Source organism: Nannospalax galili, unplaced genomic scaffold, assembly GCF_000622305.1.
Source record: "Nannospalax galili isolate Female #2095 unplaced genomic scaffold, S.galili_v1.0 scaffold648, whole genome shotgun sequence".
NCBI lineage: Eukaryota > Metazoa > Chordata > Mammalia > Rodentia > Spalacidae > Nannospalax > Nannospalax galili.
The window spans coordinates 675,526-699,780 of NW_008360311.1; the positions used below are offsets into that span (position 1 = coordinate 675,526).

Genomic DNA, 24,255 nt, shown 5'->3' on the forward strand with positions numbered 1-24,255 from the left:
GCATCTCCTAGGCCTCTCTTTGTTGGTGGTGTTCATCTTGAGGATTAAATAAAAGACCCAGGAGATGGATCCCAGGAAACCTCAGAGGTGATTAGGCCTGCAATTAGTCTACATCTGGAAAAGGTAATGGCTTCCAGGCTGGTGGGGGCATGCCACCAACTAGCAAGAGACTGATGTTTTCGGTTTCCTAGCACTAAGCACTGAACTCTCTTCCTTAGCGAGACTCTCTACTTCAGAGATAACAGCCACAGGACCTGAAGAGCAAATGTCTGTCAAAGAAAACGCTATTAGCATGAAACACCAGAAATTCTGTCCTGCTCTGCTTCCGTACAGCTCTCAAAAATGGACCTTATGAAGGCAAGCCTCAAGAATGCTCAGCCAAGTCTTCCTAAGAGAGATCAGAACAGCCAGAGCTATGTGAAGACGTTGGCAAGGCTCTCTGCCCTCCTTCCTGCTGGGACAGTGACCAGGATATGAAGAGCGCTCCTGGCATGTTTGTTCTTCATCTGCAGGACATTAGCAAGTCTCACACTCCTCAGACGTATCCTGCCTCTGCTGGTCCTCTCTTTAAAGCCCAGATCAGACTAGTCCTTTCTTTTCTTTTGTCATGATTGGTATCTTTCTCTACCATTAAATATGTGTCATATGGCACTGATGGGGAGAAGGACAGAGGCTGCTGAGCAGCAATTAAAGTGAGTAACTGCAGGACACAGGACACAGAGTACAACAGTGGTTAGCAAGGAAAATGTCTACTGATTGTGTGAGGATGTGAATCAGAGGGCCAGTAAGGAGAGAAGGTTCGAGAAGGTGAGAATATTAGCCTCTTACTCTCATTCAAAGGTATGTGCACCAAGCCCTTCCACACCTGATCTCACTAAACCTACCCTGGGATGCTGTAAAGTGGGAATCAGAGTCTGCAATGCCTCCATTTTAGAGATAAGACAATTGGGTGGCTTTCCCTAGGTCAATGGCTGTAAGGCTAGGATCCCAGGCTGCTTTCTTCCCACTCATATGGAATCACTGCCCTGGCACCAGAACCTTCCTGAGGTGGTTGTTTTCATGTCTCTAGGGAAGTGAGAATGAGGTAAACGGCCTCATGCCTTCAGGTAGATTGTGAGTACCGGAGAACAGGCCTACTGGCCTGTGCTTTCTTCCCCCACTACCAGGCACTTACAGGTTCATATGCAATAGGCATTTGGAGCACTGCTGAATAATGCATTAGGGAGGACACCAGGAAGGACAGCATTAGGGAGTAGTGGCAGCTGGGGGCTGAGTCATTGACTCACCAGAGAAGCAAAGCAAATCGGGTGGTCTTGTAACTGACCCAAGGGCCTAGGTTGACCTACATGCAATATCCTTACAGAAAGCCCAAACCTGGAGGTGGTTTACCATGCATGTTTACCAGGCTGGCCAGACTGGCACACCAGCCTCCCTTGCTCACATATCTGAGTCAGTGAAAACAGCAAGTCTGAGGCAGAAGAATGTGCATATGCTGTGTGTGTTCTTGTATATGCGGGTGCCAGCGTGTGCAGGTGTGCAACACTTTGGGAGTCATTCCTCAGGACACTGTTTACTTTGTTTTGTGAGACAGGGTATCTCATTGGTCTGAAGTTTGCTGGTTTCAGTAGGCTGGTTGTCCAACCAGCCCCCAGAATTTTTCTATCTCTGCCTCCCCATGGCTGGGATTACAAGTGTACCACCATATTTGGCTGTTTTACACGGATTCTGGAGATCAAAGTCAAGCCCTTATATTTGCACAGCAAATAATTTAGTGACCGAGCTATTTTCCCAGTCCTGTAAACAGCTCTAATTTCTGGAGCCCTCTCTTTGCCCAGCACTACTCTCCAAGATTAACATACCTGGCCTTGTGAGATTTTTTTGAAGCAACTCGGGAAGGTAAGTATAACCATTCTTCTCACTTTTCAGATGGGAACCCGAAACTCAGTAAGATCACCCAATTTGCTCCATATTGTCTACTTAGCAGGTAACAAGGACCTGCCCCAAGAATGTCTGAGTCTTGTGATAGCCCTCTTCCCGAGCACATGCTGCCTCTGCCCCCATTGCCTACCACTCAGGTGTTGCAGAAAGAGCCCCCACCTCCTGAAGCAGGCTTTGAATAATTAGGGAGAAGCTGTAGGCTGGCAGGGAGCAGATCTTCATCAAGCTATTCAGGAGCAGGAGAAGTATCTCCACCCACTACACAGCCTTAGGCTGGCAGTCTCTCTCCTTCCCCACACTTCTGGTTCTCGTGTTTTGTGTGTGTGTGGTGTGTGTACATGTAAAATGAGAAGCATCTTGTGGGAGGGTAGAATCTTCAGCTAAAGATCATCACTAACACAAAAGGCAACCTGAAGCCAAGCCAGGAGGACTCTGCCCAACTGCTGTGGCATGTGTGGAGAAACGAGACTAGGAGAGGGAAGGTTGGAAAGGAATGTCTTTCTTCATATCTAGTGGCATTTATAAGTCGTATGTCTCTGCCCAGACCCATGCCCCCTCTCATTTATTCCGATTCTTTTCTGACCTTGTACAGAGAGCTAGATGGCTTCTGATGTGACCTACTGAGCTGTCCCAGAAACGTATCTTACATGAATGAATGGGAAAACAATTTCACCTGGAATCTTGGCTTTCTCCTATGGAAAATTAAGTTATCGTAGTACCTATGTTATGGGGAGGGTAGGAACCTTAATGAGCTGTGCTTGGAACCATGGTTGGCATAGCTGATATTCAGAAGATGCTGTTGCCTTGAGCAGGATTTCTTAATCTCTGCACTGCTGATCCCATGGAGCAGATAATTCTTTGTTGTGTTGTTGTGGGTGTTGTGCACAGCATGGAATGGTTAGCAGCACCCCCGCCCTCTCTCTACTGAAAGCCAGTGGTGTCTTCTGTCTAGGACATAGCAACCAACAGGTATCTCCAGATCTTACAAATGTCTACAAAACCAGCCCCTGGTAAATTACTGGATTGATATAATTAGTAGTGATATAAACAACAATGTATTGAAAGCACATGGTGCAGACCCATAGTAGGTCCCATTATTTTTCATGAGTGAGTGAATGAACATATTAAGGAACACACTAAGCTGTAAGGTATAGTTCTGTACTCTCAAATCTTTGGCTGTTTCAAGAGTATAGGCTGTGAACTTCTGGACCTGAAGAGTGGATGGAATCAGCTGGGGAAGTGACTGTGAGCACCTTCCATCCTCAGTTGGTTTCTCTGCTGCCTCAGTACAGACAGGGCATCCACTGGGGTTGGACACTCCAGGGGGATGGATTGCTATGAGGATGTCTTCAGTTTTTGTTGGGGAGCTGTGACTGATGGAATTGGATGCATCCCCAAATATCCCAACTCTTTGCTGACAGCCAATAGGAATACAAGTAGGAATAAGTCCTGTGTCACTGAGAGGCACAGCTCACACCTGTAAGCCCCTTGGGCTCACACAGTGAAGACTTCTTAAAACTGGAGCAGAGAGACAGCCTACCCTAGGACGCCTACTTTCCTTTCTCCTCTAGTTTCCTCTCTCCATCCCTTTTAAAATATGTATTAAATATCTTCTACCTTATTTGGTATATCAAGGCCAAGAGGGCAAAGGTCCTAAAATTGCCAAGTATTATGAGAGTGAGAAGAGAAAAAGGGCATTCATAACACTACACTCCCAACAGGTACTACTCACTGGGCGCATGCTCTGTTTGGGTGCTGATTTGTGTTTCTCATGGATTAACTTATCTGCAGATCCCTCACCCCAAACCTGAAGAGCAGAAATTATTTTCAATTTACAGATGAGGAAACAGGCACAGAGAGGCGAGATGGCTCTCACTGTGTCACACAAGGATTGACACATCCAGAGTCGAACCCAGGGCCAAGACTTGTCTTACCTTTGGCTCTAATGGCACAAGATCTTGGTGCAATGAAGCACCCTGAAAGGAGCTCCCTAGAGCACAGGAAGATGAGCAGGTGTCATTGCCTGTAGAGTGCCAAGGTAGGATTCCAGAAGGCTATTCCCCGATGGGATGCTATCCCCCTGCCACATAGCTGACTTAGGTCAGTTCAGCTGATGGGACCAACTCTCTGTCCTAATCTCGTTCCCCGGTTCTTTACTCAGGCCACTTACTGCCTCTCCTCCTGCCTACCCTGTTTGATTTGGCTTTAGAGTCACAATAGTGACCCACCCTGTGCCTCTGGAAGGTGTAGTCCTCGGTAGCCTATCTTTCCATAGTTCCTGGGCAGAGCCCTTGCCTAGGCCCAGTGCCTTGCATCTGGCTTCTTTTAAATGTGTCTTTTTCTCCTATCACTGACAAGTTTGGAGATGGGGGATGTGTATGGTATGCATATTTGTACATGTATGCATATGCACGAGTGTGCAAGAGCACACATACATGTGTGTATACAGGTGTCCATGTGTCCATGTGTGTGTCTGCATGTGTGTGTGTGTGTGTGTGTGTGTGTGTGTATGTGTGTGTGTTCATGGTAAGTGCTCCTGTTACCTAGGGTATACACTATCTGATAGCCAAGCAGGCTCAACAACATTTTACCATCTGTCACTTGAGCATTTTATTTTTAGTTAACCAAAAATTATGTTCTTATCTTCTATACTTAAACTGGTGAGAATAAGATGTTTTGACTGAAGGATGAAATTGGGGTTAGAGTGGAAGCTCCAAAGTACACTGTCCAAAATCCACTGATAAAGTATCCCAAGAATTTGGGGCCACAGACAGCTTTGAGAATCTGATGAACGCAACAAGCCCTCTACCTCAAACATTTTGCATACATATGTTTGCAAAACGCTTTTTCCTTTTTTGCCAGATCACGGCCACATGAATTGTTGAACAGAAGGTGAAAGTCGTATGTGTTTAGATATTGCATGCACTGTTTCCCTTGGGCCTCTCTGAAGGTTCCAGCTGCTCAGCCCAGTGAGCGATGAAATCCAGACAGACCTGGCCTTGCTTCCTCCGCTCAAGAAGAGTTAAAACTCAGACTTGAAATCACAGCCTTCTCATTGGTCAAATTTCTGTGTCAAGAGCTGTGGTGTTGACTTTATTCATTCAAAGTCCAGAGGACTGTACCTCCGTTTCCATGCTGGCCTCATGCAGATGAACTAACACAGCTAGGTGATGATCAGAGGGGACAAAAGACAGGTGCCTGCCATTACTGGCTGATGTCACCTAACCACTCTGGACCAGTTTCCTCTTCTATAAGGTTACAGTCCATAGGGCTGTTCATATTTCCAGAGGAGTTCAAAGTGAGCAGCATAGATATAAAAGCTCTTGCATAACTTGAACCCCTAAACAAGGGAGTTGTTAGTATCTTGGCATTTAGACCATGACTAGGAGACTCATCATACCCAGACCAGTGCCTTTGGGCCTAGAATCCAGGCAGGAGACTAAGAGTCACTTTTACTTCAAAGTGGTAAATAGAGGCCCAGGATAAAAAAAGGTCAGAGTAGTGTGTCACACTTAGGAAACATAGCTCTGGTCCTGTAGTCATTTGCTTTGGCTTCTGAGACTCCCCTCCCTAGGCCTAGGAAGAGGAGGTATGACCAGCCTCTTGTCACAGTTTTTCTGGGACTATGTGTGTGGTTTTGGGCCCTGGTCTACTACAACATGCAAATCGATTTCCAAGTTGCAGTGACGGGGAGACTAGAAGCTGCTTCCCAGAGTCTGTCTACTGCAAACGAGCTGATCTTGGGGCAAGGCCTGGTGAGAACAATTGCAAGCCAGAGACACCAGAGTAGGCCAGGCAGCAGCCAGATGAGGGTTATGCGGTGCTCAGGCTGCTGAAGCTGGGGGCCTGAAGGCAGGTTTATGAGATTAAAGCCAAGTGTCCAATAAATAATTTAGCAGCTTACTGCACAAAACATACAGGCAGTGTAATAGCTACTATCTCCAGCAGTCTGATGTGTACACACATTTTAAATGCACACCACTTTCCTCCTCATGTTCCGTTTGATGTGGAATCCAAAACCAAATAAGGAGGAGGAAAAGAACTTCTCTCCTCCACCTTGCTGGAACCGTCACAAAGGCCGGGCAATGGGAACTAACTCCAGCTATGAACTAATTATTCAGGGCTCTGTTTGGGTCCCCCTTGGCTCCTCCTCCTCATCTCCTCCCCAGTCTACTCTCATTTGCTGTTTGTGTACGGAGGGAGAATCTAAAATCTTTAATTATTCATTCAGAATTTGGTTTTCAGCTCCCAGGGGTGCCTTTTATTGAGCAAAGCTGGCTCTGGGTGCTATATCCTACTGTCACAAGTGGCTCACTTGTGGGTGCAACTCAAAAGCTGAGATAAAGAAGTATCACTGCCACAGCACCAGAGTCCAGGGTGAAGTTTAATGAACCAGAAGCAGTGGTAACAGATTGGTAAGACTTGGTCTCGGCTACGAGAGAGGCAAGAGTAGAATAGATGGAAGGAGGAAAGGGTCAAGGTGGATGTTGCAAAGACGGTGGGTGAGAAAAGGCAGAAAAATTCGGATGAAGTTGTTGCAGCATGCAGAAGCATCAGTGGCAGTCGGGCAGGTGGAGGCACATGTGTTCTTCACAGTCATAAGAGCTAGGAGATGACAAAGGGAACATTCCTCTTCTAACTGGAGACAGTACCAGTTCTGATTAGAGTTAGGAATGACAGGTTTTGGGGCACCAGTGTGAGGAAGGCAAGAAGAGTTCCCGCCAGCTTTTACGGAGACCTGGGGGGTGGCATTATTCACCACTGTTAGGGTGGTCTTGACTCTCCTACAAGCAGTGCAGGCCACAGGCCCCCAGCTTGCTAGATCCAGACACTTCCCAGCTCCCCCTCCCCGTGTTCTGAACCTTCCTGGCCTTGGCTTTTACCGCCAGTGGCTGTGGTTTATCTCCTGTTGTTTATGGCCTGGGACGGGCTGCCACAAATAGCTCCCCAAAGAGTGGGGAGAAGCAGGCATCTGCCATTCTAGGAAGCTCTTTCCAGAAATGAAAAGGACAGTCATCAAATGTTTCAGGGGGTATGGGTGGGTAGCATGCATCATAAAAAGCATAATGGACTAAGGCCAATACAGACTGGCTGTAGCTCAGGGGCGTCTGCTGAGCTCAGACATAAATATCGGGGAGGCACCAAGGAGACAGGTTTTTTATTTCTTTGATTTGATGGTAGAGGAGGTTAGGCGTGTTTTTCCTTCACTTCTCTGTCTGTGGCCATTCCTCTGGGGATAACGTCAATCTGCCTGAGACTGAAGCTGCCCACGGTTTATGACCTCAGTAGGGGCAGGAGTTATACTGCTGGAAAGACTGGAGGTAAGGAGGATTTGAGAATAGCTAATGCAGCTTATAGGATGAGTCAAATTTGGGGATTCTAGCTGTACCATCCAAGTTCTTCGACAAATGAGGTGAGTGCAGCCGTGTGGAGGGTATGGCTGAATGCACATGTGAGGACCTGAGGACTTGCCCAGCACCAGGCCACTTCCAACATTAAAGGAACCAAAACCATCCACAAAAACCCCATACATGTTCAACATCAGGTATCAGGAGAAAAGCACTTGATAGTTAATGAAACATGCATCTATTAAAGCCTTGACCACACACAGTATTCCTGGGTTTTATATTAAGAGTGCTCAAGTTCTTGCCTAATGTGGGCTACTGACCCTTTGCTGTACAACACACACTTGCCTTTAAGTGTATATTTACAGAGAATGATAGACATGCAGGGTGTAAGTGGTCATGCTTTGTCCCTGTCCCCGAGTCCTGGAAGACTTGTCCACCACCAGAGCAACTTTCAACATTAAAGGGATCAATTAATACTGTTTAGTGGGGACCATGACAAAAGCAATTTCAACAATTACCCAACAGAAATATTCCCCCAATGAGTGGCGTTCCAAAGATGCCACTTCTTATTAAGAAAAAGACATCCCTGTTCTTGGAACTGGCTTTAGTCACCCAGGACTCTGGCCCTGCTGCGAATAAAAATAGCAGAAACTGTGGCATTGGCACAAGGAGCCTCTATTCAACAATTTAGAGTGTGAGGAGAAGGGACTTGTACTGTTTTATACAGGACATGTCCTCTTTCTCGTCGCCATTCCTGAAGGGGTGGAAAGAAAAGTGACATTTTTCTGAATGCCATGGGGATGTGGGAGGCAATAAAACTGACTCTTTTGGCCTCTGGATGTAAGAGGACAGAGAGGGGGAATGGGGGGTTGTGTATGGTGTTCAGACCTGTGCTAAGCAGCTCAGATGTTCATTCAGCATGAAGGGCATCCTGTGAAAGTCTGACCATCTCTTTAAAGAGAAGAATACCAACTCTGCATTTCCCAGAGGTTATGCAGCTTAGCCAAGGTCACATACTCAGTAAATAATAGAGTGAGGACTTGAACTCAAATCATGGTCGTCTCACAATGACTGAAAAATACAAAAGGAAAAAAAATCAATAGATTATGGGTTGGAATTAAAATTATTTTCATTCTGAAGGTCAAAATAGCAAGACTAATGCAGCCCTCATGCCACTAGGGGCACATAAATATTCTAAGTGATAAGGGGTCACCACACAGATGCTGCTGGAGGGGGATTAGGAAACCTTTGGACATGACATGTGATTACTTCGGCTGAGGGTGAATGGGGTGTGGAGGGTCTTCAGCACAGAACTGGGCCATTCTCAATGAAAATTCGGTCTCTCTAGTCATACAACATGCTGAGGAGCACCAAGCACTCCTCCCCTAACTGTGCAGAATGGACTCCTCGATGTGTGCAGTTAACAGGCTCTATGTGGCTCTGGAGTTCCCTGGATGGGATCTGTGCATGGAATTGGCTATGAGTCAGGGTCTGGCCATCATTTACCTGGAAGTGATGGCAGCTAGGTGTATCAGGGCCTGGCTAAGGTTCAAGCTCTGCTCTGAGGAGACATTCACCTTCTTTCGGCCACTTGAAGTCTGAGAAAGAAATGATGATGGTATCTATTCTCTGGGTGATATCAGGTTAGACTAATGTGGAGACCTTCCTGGGAGCTGGCGTTTGACCATGAGCAGTCCTGTTGGCTCAGGAGTGTCTTTTCTAAGACTCTAAGAGCAGACACCTGACTGCTGCTCAGGGACTGGGCAGTGCTCCCTCCCCACAGCTGCACCTTTGCTCACTGGCATTTTAGTAAAGGCCCAATATAAATATAGAATGTATAATTTTCATATCATTCTGGGAAAATCCCAGGTGCACCCCATTAGCAGAGTTCCAAGGATGCCATTTTCATCCATGAAAAAGACATGCCGCACGGTGGTGCTTAGCTCGGGGCCCTATTAATAGCATTCCTAATTATATGGCTGCAAATTTAATTCATAGCAATGATTAGTGTCAGAATCAAAGGCATCAGGCATCAATATTGATGGAATTGTGTAAGCCCCATAAACAGAATGAGCATTCAGGCCCATCCCCTTGGCAGTAGTGTGCTGTTAACTATTGTATTAATGTCTCTTCCAATTTTGCCAGATCAAAATGACTCCATTTCTCAGTGACCTCCTCACCCCCACTGAAATCTTTGCCCAGTCATCTCTGAATGGGTATGACTGGCACACAAAAGACCCAAGACAATGTCTTTGAAGAAGAGCCAGGGGGCTCCGAAGATGCATGGGTGACAGGCCAGGCCCCTCGCTCTACACAGCAGCTTTTGGCCCTGTCAGTAGCTCTCTTTTGTGTCCCCTTCATAAAGCTCTGAGCAAACAACAATGCCCAGAGAAAGGGGAGTCAGCTGGGGACTGCATGTGGCACAAAACGCTGCCACCCCACCCATGATGACCACAAGGAGGCCTGAAGAGTGACACACAGCAGCGTGTGCTGAGGTGCTAGCTGCCATCTCACCTCTGCTCAACAGGGTGCAAAACGTTAGCCTCTTCCTTCTTCTCGTTTCCTCGAAAAGGCAAGTGAGAGACTGCAGCTGGATGAATGGATTCTTAGACGATCAATAAAGTATGAAAGCCAGTGATGAACTATAAGCCTGAGCTTTTTAAAAAAGTTTTTAAAATTTATTTTTATTTTATGTGTATATGTATTACATCTGCATGTAAGTGCATCCATGTCATGCAATGCCAGCAGAGGAGAGAAGAGGTTGTCAGATCCCTTGGAACTGGAGTTATAGACAGTTGTTAGCTACCATGTGGGTATTAGCAATCGGAACCAGGTCCTCTGCAAGAGCAGGCAGTACTCTTAACTGCTGAGCCATCTCTCTAGCCTTGAGCCTGAGCTTTTAATGGCTGAGCCCAGGCCTTCAATCCTAGTACTCAGGAGGCAGAGGCAGGAAGATCTCTGTGAGTTCAAGGCCATTCTGATCTACATAGCATAGAAGTTTCAGAACAGCCAGGGGTACACAGTGAGACTCTGTCTAAAAAAAAAAAAAAATACACAGTGAGACTCTGTCTAAAAAAAAAAAAAAAATACACAGTGAGACTCTGTCTAAAAAAAAAAAAAAAATACACAGTGAGACTCTGTCTAAAAAAAAAAAAAAAATACACAGTGAGACTCTGTCTAAAAAAAAAAAAAAATACACAGTGAGACTCTGTCTGAAAAAAAAAAGAGCCAGTGGTAAAAAGCCAATGTCTGGATTCATAGTGTTTAAATACAAATCTCAGGTGTCCACTTGATAGCCAAGTGACTGTCCTTAACTTGGTTGGGCCTCAGTTTGTTCATGTGTAAAATGGACTATTAGTTCTTAGCCTGTAAGAGTCATGAAGGATAAATGAAAGGCACTCATCTGAGGGTTTAGCAGCTAAGAAGTTCCTAGTTCACAGTAGACAGAGAAGAGTGGCTTGCCTAGAGACCAATGTGTTTGACTACAGAGTAGAACTCAGTGTTCTGACTTGTCAGAATTGCTCAGCCCCAGGGTAAGCATTCTATGGTTATGTAGTCTTCCTGCTGGACACTTTGGTAGGACTCCCAGACACATGGAGTTGACGGCTGGGAAAGCTCTTCACTCCAGAATGAATCTGTGTGGCCAAGCCTGGTAAGGCTAGGTGGACCGGGCCCTGAGAAAATGATACTAGACCAGTGCTGGGCTCTATTCAGAAACCATGTGCATCCTATGGAGAAGCAGAGGTCAGTCAATGCTACAAAGCAAAGGAAATATTCTCTCATTTGAGTCAGAGAAGGACCCCTAGATGAAACCCCCAAACTTTTGTTACTAAGAGCAGGGCACTAAACCTTTCACAGTTTGGCTATCTTATCCAGAAAACAGAACAATGCACATGTTACTACCCAGAGTCTTGAGGCTGGACCATGTTTTTAGGTCCTCTCTAGTTGTAAAATCTATGACACACATTTGTAAGAAGGCTCCTGATATTGCTCACTGGTGGTAGACCCTCCATAGATTCCAACTCTATGACTTCTACCCTCGCCTTGGCTGCCTGCTCACCAGCCCAGAGCATGCAAGCATGGGACGATTCCTGATTTGTGACAAAGCTGGTTGATATGTTTCCTTCTGGTCAGATGAGGACACTCAGCTGGTGGCACTAGCCTTTGCACAGGACCCAGAGTAGGAGAGTGACTGCTGGTTGGGACATGTTGACATCAGCTCCTGAACTTCTCCATCTTTGAGTCTACAGACCATTCTGAAGGCTGGGACAGGAGAAGGGTAGATGAGGAGGAGTCAGAACTCCAGGTTCATCCTCTCTACTTTGCATCTCCAAATGACTTGTTTCCCCAGACCGAAGGCAAGCTAACAGGAAATAAAGAGACAGGTAGCTATCCCAGCAGCCACAGCTTTTAACTAGATCATCTTGCACTATGCAAATAACGTAAGTGTATGCCCTAGTCTTCTCCACTCTGAAGCACTTGTGATCCATTCTGGCTCCAATTCCTACATCTTTCCTTGATTTGCCATAAGACCAGAGTAAGTGCATACTCAGAATGGTGTACTGTCACATGTGACAGAACACAGAACTATCCCAACCCTTAATAATCATCTAAAAACGATGTGAAAGGTTAATGAGCTGATAGGAACAGGGAACTCTGATCTCTGAAAAAAAAAAAATGGTAACAGTACAGGAGAGACTATGACTGAAGAAACACTAGCTGTGAGCACGCCCGTCATTCACTAAGCCCCAACTGCACTCAGCGCTCTGTATCAGATACTCCACATCCTTCGCTTCAGACGCACACAGGAATCTTGCCAGACAGGCACTGGTGATCCAGCTGAAGAAACGGCTCCCCGCATCCCACAGTTCATGTGAGGCAAAACTGTGTTACACTGCAATATTGTGGTTGGCTTGGGGGTGTGCGCCCAGGGTGAACAGTGCTGGTTTGGTTCATTCTGCAAAGCTGCAAGAATGGAACCCACATTTCCCCAGCTCCGCCCTGGGAGGGACAGCACATATTGTTTGCTCTCACTGGTGACTAATACAGCTGGGTGCCAAAGTCCAGAGGGATTAGATTAGTTGGGCTCAGCTGGGCCAGTCTTCAAAATATTTTTTCCCATGACTCAGGACTGGGGGCAGGGGGCAGGAGTCTCTTCCTCTATCTGACCTTGCAAACATGTCACTAAAAAAGAGACTGATCTGACAGCATCACTACCCCAGAGAGCCAGAGAAGAAGTAGGATTTGAGGGAAGACTCAAAGATGCCAGCAGTCATAGAAAACAATTTAGTGCCAAGCACTTGAGTAAGTATTCCATACACAATCTTTTTAATTCTTATGACAAATATCCAAAGTATTTGTTACTACCCGTTCCATAGAAGAAAAAGAAAAAACAACAGGCATGCTCCAAAGTTAAGTAAAGTTTATAGTCAAACTTTGTGGCCATGCTAAATTATGCTGTCCCCATTTCACAGGAATCATGTCCTTGGCTTTAGTTTTTCTCATCAACACTTACCACCTAATGGGATCTCCATTATGGTGAGGATTTGACAGTTTTGTTCACTATTATATTACCTAGTCCTTGGAATATAATCGGCATTCAATAAATACTAGTAAAGTAACAAATTATTCATTTAATACTTATTATAACCTCACAGATCAGGGATAAGAACTGTCCCCCCTTTACAGAGGAGGACAGTGAAGTTCAGAGGCCATACTACTCCCAGGCTGGAGTCAGGATTAGTTTCCATGAGTCCATTTTATGTATGTACATTACTCCCACCCAGCCACTTGTCTTTGGAAGTCCCTTCTGACTGAGACACTCATCCATGCCTCTATCCACAGACAGTCAAGGCCTAATGCCCTAAAGGACATGCATGTATGTAGCAGGCATTTTCCTGAGGATGAGACCTCTACATACTAGCACCTTGGCTGTTAGTGAATTCTGCGGAGCCTATTTGGGTCACCTGGATGCTGAGAGCTTGAATTATTACTTCCAACCTCCTGTTCTGAAGCAAAGTTCCTTGGTTTTCAACTGCCTGCAATAAGCCTCAAGCTGAAGGGACTAGCTCTTGGACTGTGGAACGGTCAACTGAACAATTAGCTTGGTGCCTCCAATGGGAGTCACCCAGGACTGAAAAAGAAGCTGCAAAATGAAGTGAGTCCTTAGTTCTCCCTTTCCAGAATGGCTCTAGGAGACTGGGAACCCCTTCTCTGGGGTGTACTGGGGCTCTGGATAAGACCAACACCTCTGTATACACCTGTCATGGCTATGCAGGATGCGTATATGTATATGGGTGTTCTGTAAGTATGCCTTCTTCGTGCCAACCAAACGCTGCATTTCCCAGCTTTTGGGAGACCAGTTCTTGGGACCCGAGAGGCCTATAAAACAACAAACAAACAGTGAGTTAGGCGGTAGGCACCTGGGCAGGGAGCCAAACTCATTACAGGGATGTGGCAGTGAGCTCCCTGAGCCAGCATTCCACCTCACAGGCTTTGGGGAGGGTCAGAGAGCATCTGCTCCCAATCACTTCAGGCCTTAGCATTGTTGAGATGCCTGGGGAAGCCAAGGGATCCAGTCAGATGCCCCCTTTCTCAGGATAGTCTCTAGGGCTCCTGGAACTGCCACCCCCACTTACAGTCCTGGCTGTTTACAGGACCAAGAGTTCATGTTGAGAGGAGTGAATCATTTCCACTTTGAGGAACCGGTGGCCATTGTTTGGTGGGATTCGCAAGGGAAAAGGCATGTTTCTCAGCTTTTCATGCAACTAGGCTTTCCATTTGCCACAGTGACTCCACCCAACAACGAAAGCCAAGTAACAGGTTAGGAACACGGGGTTTAGAGAGGAAGTCTATGTGTGAATGTCAGTACAGCCATTTGGGGCAGAGGGCATATACCCTTGGACATGATATTACTCTGTCTTTGGCTCTGTTTTCCATACTTGTACAATTGAGTGCAGACACCGGGACAATCACCAACCCGAGTTGAAACATCCAGGGAAGATGGAACGGGCCATGGAAAGGAACCATGTAAATGGCCCATTTATTAAATATCTGGAGCACTAATGCTGGGGTCTGGGAGAGAATCCTGATGGACTCTTCAAGGCCTAGGCTGAATGAATCACTTGTAAGACTGCAAGAGGATATGATGGAAATGTTAGGGTTTCCTGTGGGATGGAGACTGGAGGGCCTGGCCTTGGTGTGTCCCTTAAAAATGGCAGAGCCAGGTGTGGTGGCACACACCTTTAACCCCGGAACTTGGGAGGCAGAGAGAGGCAGATCTTTGTGAGATTCTGACCAGCCTGGTCTACACAGAGAGTTCCAGGCCAGCTGGAGCTACAATGAGACCCTGTCAAACCAAACCAAACCAAACCAAACCAAACCAAAAAGCAGAAAGAATTTCCTTTAAGAATTTCTCAGGCATTTCTGTGGCTGCTGTTAGTTGATCAGGAAGAAGGAGATTTTGAAAGAGACAAGGGCCCTCCCTAGAGCTTGGAAAGTTTCTGTGGATTTGCAAAAATGTCACAGACATCCTAAAAGTAGAGAGGCTGCTGGGGGAGCAGCAGTCACCTGGGCCTCTGCACCTGCCTGCCACAAAGCCCTCATCTGATCCAGGTGAGGCAGATGGCTGTGTGCTATTCCGAGGTCTCTAGGCAACACTGTAAGTGCTAACCCCTCCTTCCTCCCAGCCAGTGTCTCAGAGGGCCACCACTCCCTCTTCCAAATGTTAGACAGAAAACAATCTCTTCCTGTGGTCTATCAGGAGTTCTGTTTCCATGACTCCTCACCCACTGCCACCTGAGGGACTTGTCCACCTATCACAACTGCCATCCTCCACAACAGCCCTATGCATAGGAGTCACTCTTGGCATCTGACTCTGTTCCAATCACTGTGATCAGGAGTTTGGTAGACTAGAGCCCAACATATCTGAGGTCAGCTCACAGAGTTCCTAATGTGTGTGACATTTTGAATGTGGCATGGCAGTGGGGAGGAATGATAAGACAATGCAAAGGCAAGTCTCCATCCTCAGGAAATGCGAATTTCAGAGAGGAAGACACCTTAGTGGCTGCTCTTTGGTCAGATGTATGGGGTGTGAGAAGAGCACCGCTCTCAGTGGTTAAACTGACAGGGTAGAGCATGTGTCACACGTGTTGAGCAAGGTTTGAAAGAGGCCAGGAGCAGAGAACCAATAGCTCCCACTCCTGGTTATGGCCCCAGGTCCAAAGGACTGGAAGTCCGAGGCAGAGAGCCACCCCAGCTTCTGCAAGGAGTTGTAGAGATGTGAAACATGGGCTTGGGTGAGATTGGGAGGGGGACGGAGTTTCAGCTACTGCAAATGGCAAGAAGGAACCAGAGAACATTGCCTTGAAACCGGAGCTAGTCTTCCCACCATTCCTCTCCTCCCACTCAGCTTGACCCCAGTCGTGTGCCCCATTAATTTGTGCTTAAGTTGCATCCTTGACTCTTCCCTGGAACTGCAAAGCCATCTGAAATGAGTTTCTACTTCCTGCCACCGCTCTTCTTCTACCTGCTTGGGATCAGCTCCCAGTGTCTCTTCCCTGGAGTCCTACAGCCTGATCTTAACCAGGAGGATGCCACCACACCCCTGTATTTTGCCCCAGCCTTGCCCACTCTCATCACCTTGGCCCTGCCCTGCCCTGTCTGTGCCCAGTACCTCTCCCTGGCCCAGAGGAACTTTCTGCCATGCTCATGGAAGGTTCAACCAAGCCTGGACTGTGAAGCCCAGACCCAGGGTACCCTGACCTGCCTGTCTTTCTTCCTGTTTTCTGTCATGCCTTCTGTTGCTACATGTTCCACTGAAGGAATCAGAGGAACAGCAGTGACATCATGGGAGACAGGCTGTGATTTGACACAGGGTTAGGGTTAGTCTCAACAGTACCCTCACTGGATACATCTACGGACCAGGTGCTCACTCTCTCTTGAGTGGGCTCTCTCCATTATCAGACAGTTTGGTTATAGAAACTCCTTCCCTACAGTATGAGGAAAGCTGATTTGTAGCAACACCTACATCCTGGCCCAGTTCTAACCTCTGGGGCCACAGTGACTGAGTCTAATTTATCTTCTACAGCTTGATGACTAAGCATGCCAAGCGAGAATCAAGTCTGAACTCAGCCAAGAACTTGACATATTTCTTTACCTTTCTTGGCCTCCATGTCCCATCTGCAAAATAGAGTTGGTAACAGCACCCACTTCAGAGGGCTGCATCAGAGTTGAATGAGTTAGCAGATACAAAAGCCTTTTTAAAAAAAAATATTTTAATTATTTTCATTTTATGTGTATGAGTATATTGCCTGTATGTATGTAAGTGTATTTGTGTTGTGCAATGCCTGAGGAGGTCAGAAAAGGGCTTTGAATCCCCTGGAACTGGAGTTATAGACAGTTGTTAGCCATTATGAGGGGTTGGGAACTGAACTTGGGTCCTGTGCAAGAGCAGTCAGTGCTCTTAACCACTGAGTCATCTCTCAGGCCCCAGACGCAAAGGTCTTAAAACAGACTGGCATGTAAAAGGTGCCCAGTAAAATTGCATTATCTGGAGAGCTGTCTGCTTGATTGACTCATTTTCCTTGGTTTGTATTCTTTTAGAAACACTTCACATAGTGTGTTTCTCACATCCTCATCACCATTGTTTCTCTCAAACTTTAACTTCTTAACATATTCTCACAATGTTATCTCTACCATAAACTGGAGTCACTGCTGCTCATGACCTGGAAGTTGTTCTTCTCCTGTGGCGATAACTAACTGATTCTGCCGAAGCTGTATCATACAGTTGGCCCAGCTCAAATCCCAAAGTTCTTGCCATGTAGGCTGAGCTCCATCTCACCTTCCACCTACTCTTCTTTAAGTAGAACCCGTTACTCTTCCTCCTCAATCAGCCTTGCACACTGATCCCACGCCAGTCACTGGCTTTGCTTGAGCTGTTGAACCCTGTGGTGAAACTCTGCCTGTCTTCCCACCTCCTGTTAAGCACTGACCTTTAGTCCTGCATGTACCCCATGATGGCTTTGAGATCTCAGCCATACTCTCCCCATTCCCTCCACCTTCTGGTAGCTTAGAGGACAGGAGCCTGGTCTTTGGGGTTCCCATGTATATGCTGTAGTCATGCTACTTTTGGTGAGTCTTGCTTCCTCTCCACTTCCCCACTTGGGGACATCCTGTTCCTACAGGCCTCTGTGGATGAGGGCTGGACCGTCTGAGATGCCTGATCAGGCAGGGAAGAAGTGAGCAGCTCTGACGCACCCAGCTTCCCTCCCCTTGCCAGACTCTTAGCTATTTTTTTTTTCTTTATTTTCCTTCCTGTGTTGAAAGAGCTATGGGGCCTGGACCATAGTAGTTTCCTGGGGACATTCCATAAATTCCTCATGGGCTGATTCTCTGGAGAGGGTGGGGGTGAGTGGTTTGGTAAGCAGAAGGCCAGCAGGAGCTGGGTGTGGATATTAGGTACCTCAAAGGAGTGTGGGTAGAAGGGAAGAGTAAGCTGCCCAGAGAAGGAAGCAGGAATATCATGAGCCTACAGAAACAGCCAAAGAAAGGCCAGAAGCACAGTAAGAAAGTGCAGGCAGCTCACAGGTTGGGACATGCTGTGGGCAGCCATACCTACAGCCTTGCCCTTGAACCCATTGACTTGCTTCCACAGTGACTAGTCTGTCAGGGTTCCTATAGGGCTCAGAGAACTCGACCCACTCATGTGTGTGGCATGGAATGATGTAAGCAGTCCCCAGTGTGTGCTGTACAAGATGTATGGATACCAGGGGGTCAGTGTGAAATTCCTTTGAGGTCTGGCTGGGCCATTCTTCCTTTACCCAGCAATACCGATTTCTTAATTCAGGCCTAGGGCTGGACAGAGTAGAGATACTAGTTTTTGGCTGAACTCTGTAGCAAGCCTAGACCTGAAAATCACTTTAAGCCTCCATCCCCCCGCTTCATAGCTGCTTCTTAAAGTAAAGCATGTCTAGTTGGGGGTCAAGGCAAGAAATAACTAGCCCTGTATCTCCATGTTTGAAAAGTTGCTCTCCTTCTCTGGGCCTCAGTTTCCCTGTGGAATAATAAGGGTATTGAGTCAGGCGATCTCCAAAGTATCTCAGAAAATAGTTCTATGTAGAACAGTCCTATTTTACAAGGATAGCTTTATTTTGTGAGGCCTATCCTAGGAATGAACTTCTGGTGAAGGGACTGAGGAGGAGGAAGGGAACAGTATTAATAAAGAACTTACAAGAGAATAAAGCAGAGTCTCAACCAGTGCCTGGAAGTGGGGGAAAGGTGTGGGGAAAACACCAAACCCCACCCTGGCTGTGACTTTTGCTGCCCCTTAGAGAGGCTCTGTGTAATTTAACCTGTCCTTGGGCAGACAGGTTAGTAAGAGGAGCCTCACAGGGTAGAAGTCTAAGTCACAGGGCACATGGTCTGCTAAAGATCACTCAAGTGGTATTCCAACTGTCTCTTGCCCTAGTCCCCTGAGCCAGGCAAATGTACCCAAGTGGATGAAGTGGGCCTGGATGGGCAAAGAGGTAACCAGCTTCAGGCATCCAAGCAGAGCTGTAACCAGCAGAATATAACACTTTCCAACCTCAGTGAACATTTCCTGGGGAACAACTTTCCCTCAGGGAATGACTCCTGCCCTCCTTTACTTTGGACGAACAAATGGAAAAGCCTCATTCAGTGTCTCTTCCACCTGCTAAAGCCAAGCCAGGTCCACAGCCCCAGGGCAGAGTGAAAGTACAGGACAGAACAAGTGGGGATTTTCCCAAGAGTGAGGAAATGGTCAAGGGGATTTGGAATTGCAAGGATCAGAAAAGTCTGAAAGGTTCTATGCTGTCTCATAGACTCAGACAGTTCTCACCTCATCCACAGTAGCTCAAAACAAGCAGAACATGGAAATTCTTCCTCAGGTTCCCTTCCTCCCCCCAGCTCTCCTCTGTTCCAACTCCCCAGTAATAGCCTCCCAGGGCTCTAAATGGATTAGGAGGAAGGAGCCCTGGTGATGTCAACATCAAAGGGTAGCAAGGTCTTACCTGTGCCTTGATCCACAGGTGCGAGGATGGGAAGAGGTGGCAGGAGGGTTAGCTTGGGAAAAGGGGATTAGCTGGGGCCGGAAAGAATGTAGCTGCTATAATCTCTCATAATGAACCAGACTGTGCTCCCTTCTCCACACCCTAAGCACTGGACAAGCAGGTACAAGCTGTTGGCTGCAGCCTCTGGGGCCAGAGGGCCCCTGTGCTACCAGCCCTAGACAGTCTGCTTCTTCCAGCTGGCAGAGGTGCCCAAGCAGGCCTGGAAGAAGACTGCTATTTCCTCTTGGCAGCTAAAATTTAAATAAGGAGGTGGGAAGGGACATTTGCAACTGCAGGAAAATGAGTAAACAGCCTTACACATGGGTGCCAACCATGTACCCAGATCAGCACCCCCCATAACACTTAGGACTCATAACCTGCTCCAACCAACTTCTTTACATTCAGCAGACTTGACTATTACAAACAACAGCTAGATCTCAGAAAGGGACTACAATGTGCATGATTCATGATGTATATAACAACAACAACAAATCATTTCTACTTGATTTGGGAATCAAGTGATTTTTCCATTGAGACAGAGTACCTTCCCAATGTCTCAATGTTTGTCAATATTGAAACATGTTTATACTGCCTCGGTACCATTGCCTGATGGCTGAAGGAAACAACTTGAACCTAAACCACAAAACGGATTCCTTCCTTCCTCCCCTTCTTCCACTCCCTTCCCTCAAGAAAACAGAAAGTTGCCTGTAAAATCTCTACCAACTGCTATGTTCCAGGTGAGTCCCCTCAACTGAGGGCTCAATACATCAGCGCAGCCGACTCCAAACTCTTACCTTCTTCAGTTTGCCGCTCTTAGTGCCCACAAAAACCACACTGTAGCCATTGTAAACGTAGGAGGCCACGGAGGTCAAGCGGTCCCGGCTGGTAGTATAAAGGGTCAGGCCCTCCACTGGGGTAGAGCCTCCAAGCGGCTGGTTGATGTCCAGGCCACAGAAGTTATCATCGATGGGGACTGGCTGGAGGGACAGGAGAGAACCGGAGTGAATCACAGTGAAAGCCAGTCACTTCAAACAATCCCACTTACTACTGCCAGACTAAGGGTATCAGGCCTTGGAGAGGCTCAGGCCTGGGTTCAGGGGTCTAATATGCTGGGAGACAAAGCTCATCACTAACTAGCCCATAATGGCATCTTGGCACCTGTGATATGATTGTGTCTACTTTTTACCTTTCTATTAGGAGAGCCGGGCTTCATTGTAAAGCTGACTGCTTGAACTCAGCTTCTGGTTCTTTTCATGTCCCTATGGACCATGTCAGTCTGTGAGGTTCTGTCTATTTTAAATGGACTTCTCAGAGGATATTCCGCCTAGAGGCAACATTGTAAGATTCTACCAGCTTTGAGAAGGCTTTCTGTTTGTTCCTCATGCAAGCTATTTTTTGGGGGGGCTACAGGGTCTTCCTTGAAGCATAAGGAATTTTAAGCCACTAAACTATCGCTACTATCTGTCCCCTGGGGACACATTGAAAAATACCTTAATAATATTGAATACTGTCTTTGCTTTGAGAATTTACTATTTAGTTATCTTTACAGGTATTTTATTTGGGGGGGAAGAACCTAGGGTCTCTTGCATGCTAGGCAAGTGCTCTATTACTGAGCTATCTCCTCAGGTCTCTTTTCACTTTTTAAAAAAATATTTTAATATTTTTATTTTATATGTATGAGTGCATTGCCCGCATGTGTGTAAGTGCACCCATGTCATGCAATGCCCGTGGAGGTCAGAAGAAGGCATCGAATCCCCTGGAACTGAAGTTACAGATAGTTGTTACCTGCCATGTGGGTGCAGAGACTCGAACTCGGGTTCTCTACAAGAACAGTCATTGCTCTTAACCACTGAGCTCTCTCTCCAGCCTCCTCTTTTCATTTTTTATTTTGAGACAGGGTATCACTAAATTGCCCAGGCAAGGTTTGAACTTGCAATCCTCCTGCCTCAGCCTTTTGAGTAGCTGAGATTACAGGACAGTCTTGTCCCACCAGGTTTGGATGGGAAATTTAGTTAACCTACATTGGAATCTTCATTTGGAATGATGCATCCCCCACTCCCCTTTATGCACAGAATTATGGAGAAGCAAATGAAACAATGCACGTAGAAGAGTAACGCAGGACACATTTTCCACTCCTGTGCATAGCACATATAATGTTCAAAGGGAATTCTTCCTATATGAACCTTCTGAAGGGACGAGGGACTGGGTTACCTTTGAAAGGAGGTCATTTGAGCAAGTAAGGAAACTTGCTGGACAGAGAATGGGAAGGCTCAATCCCACCCTGTGCTCTGCCAAGGTCCGCTTGTGGCCCAGCATTCTCTTCTGGCGTGGTCAAAGGAAGATCTAGCTGGATAACGTCTAAGATCTCATATAGAGAAGGAAGAAAGGTGGGGGCATCAAGGGAGGTGGGGACTGTATGACCCTCGAGGACAGGGCCTGAAGAGGTTCTCCTTATAGGGCCTGGTGTGAGGCTGGGCCTTGACGGGTGCCCTGACACCCTAGCCAAATCTACAGCATAGAACTGTCCAGTAAAGTCTATAGATTCTGGGCCAGAAAAGACCTGGAGAGCTGGGGCAGATGTTCCTTCCTGGTCCCAGAAGGGAAAGGAAACGGCTGTGGCCAGCAGCACAGCAGCTCCCCGCAACCGCTCCCTCACCCTCACCAGGAAAGGGCACACTGATGCCGCACTTGCTGACAGCTTTGTTCCCTTGGAATAACTGTTAAGTTATGACATATAATTTTTTTCTCAAGTCAGGGCCTTCGCTCCCTTGCATTCCCTCCCCAGTTCTGAGGGGAGCCAGAATGTGTCTTTAGGGTCTTGGTGCTTATGGACAGGTGCCACTTCCATTCCTGACAAGAATAATGGTACTGCACAATAGATGAGCATTCAATAGGAAAGGACACCGAGTTCTAGAGCAAAATGACTTTGAAAGCTGAGTGGTACGGACTTCACACAGCAGCAGGGAAGGGGGAAACGCTGACATGCTAGGGACAGCTTATGAGAGTTGACGATGCATACCTCTACATTCAGTACCATCACATCAGTTTGAATGCACCTCAGTGGAAGTGTTTACATTATGGGGATTGGCAAGTGCTACAGACCAGGGTAGTCCCTCTTCCTCTGCTGCATGGAACAAGTTGCCTACTATTTCCTAGACCCTCCTGGGAAGTGACAAGCAGGTAGTCACTGGCCACTGCTTCTTCCCCTTGCTACCTCTTTTCCTCATCCTTGTCCTGTGGGTACTGGCTGACCTATGAGTTAGGTAATCTAGATTTCAGTCCTGTTCTTATACTGTTAACTGCATGCCCTTGTGGTCATGTGCCCTCTCTGGGTCTCAGATTTCTCCTCTATAAAACAAAGGGGTTGGGTCAATCCACTGTCAAGTTCCCTTGTAGCTTGCTTTCATGGCTTCTCTCCCTTTCCTTCTGCAGTACTTTGTTCAGGGGCTGGTAGAGCTACAGACCTGTGATCCAAGCCAACTTTTGAGACACAGACAGAAGTGAAATCCTTGCTGGTAATTGTGAGTTTCTTTGTGCTCTCCCTGATTCCAGAACTGGAAAGGAACATCTTTTCTGAGCCCAAGTCCCGGGGGTTGGCTGGTTCTCCCTTCTTTCCTCAACATATTGTCACACATTCCCAAGGCCCCTTCTCTTTTGCTTGGATGTGTGAGTGACTGAGGTATGACTTTTCTCAGTGGCAGTGAAAAAGCCTGTAGCAGGTGTCTGTGCACTGCCCTGAATTCAGATGCCACTTTCTAGCCTGCAGTTGTGCGGATATAAGCAGTTTACTTAGTCTCTCGGAGTCTCTGTCTTTCTATCTGCAAAAGGGTATGATAATTACAGAGTTCCTGTGAGGATCAGGCAAGGTAATAAACTGCTCAGCACAGTTCTTCATTTGTAGCCTTTCCTTATCCCTTTTCTGGAAGTAAGTTCAAATCTTGACCTAAGAGTTCTACCTCAGAGACTGCCAGAGAGTGCCGAGTTCTGGCCTCCCTCTGGTAGAGGGCCTGAGAACACAGTGCACTGCCTGAGAGTGTCGTGTTCTTCTCCTCCCCCCCCCCACCCGCCGCCAATCCTGCCTCCAAGTGGTGGTGAGCTTCCCCTAATTGCACCATACCCATCCCCCTACCTAGGATTTCCTGAGGCCCCTCCTAAGGCCCCAGGGCAGATCTGGTTTTGGTAGGCTAAGGCTGAGATCCTAGCAGACAGCCTGAGAGGGTGGGTTCCGACCTCCATCAGTGTAGCAGCTCTGATCTCAGCAGACCACCAGAGAGTGCCCAGTTCTGGCCTCGCTCTGGCCTCCCTCTGGCAGAGGGGCTGAGAACCCAGGGAACTGCCTGACAGCTCTTGGATCCTGCCTCCATGTGGTGAAGGAAGCCTGAGTGTACCTGACTGAAACCTGAATTGGGCTTCTGTAGGTAAACCTGAATACCTGATCTGAAGCCATTAGTTCCCTCCAAATTAAACCTGAGAGAACATGAACACTTTACCAACCAGCTTTACATAACCAATAGAGAAAGGATCTAGGAAACCCAATAATACAAACAGAATCATAAACAACAAAAGAAATTCAGAGAAAAAATGAGAAAGCCCAAGCAAGTAATGAAGGTCTGTGTAGGTTTGTTATGACATGCCAAAACCACAATGAAAGAATAATAAAACAGAAAGCCAAAACACTATGTCCCCATCAAACTCCACTAATCCTGTAAAAGAGTTCTACAAGGAGAACCCCCTAGAGATAACCCAGGACACTGAATTTAAAAGAACAACCATAAACATGATCAAGGAATTAAATGAATTTAAAGAACACACGAACAAACAACTCAAAGAACTAAAAGAAGATAGGGATAAACTTCTGAATGAATTCACAAAAGAGACAGAAACATTGAAGAAAACTCAGG

At 46.8% G+C, this 24,255-nt stretch overlaps 1 protein-coding gene across 8 annotated transcripts in view; it reads right to left on the reverse strand.

Annotated features, from left to right (window-relative positions):
• Plxna2 (plexin A2) overlaps positions 1-24,255 on the reverse strand; it is a 214,433-nt gene that overhangs the window by 156,729 nt on the left and 33,449 nt on the right. For 7 of the 8 annotated variants that reach the window (XM_008824794.3, XM_029559479.1, XM_029559480.1 and 4 more), the window contains exon 3: positions 20,149-20,331. In XM_008824794.3, the coding sequence (XP_008823016.1) occupies positions 20,149-20,331 (183 nt within the window). Of the gene's footprint in view, positions 1-12,693; positions 13,668-20,148; positions 20,332-24,255 lie in introns of those variants that run through there. The other variant, XM_008824795.3, reaches the window with a different exon arrangement.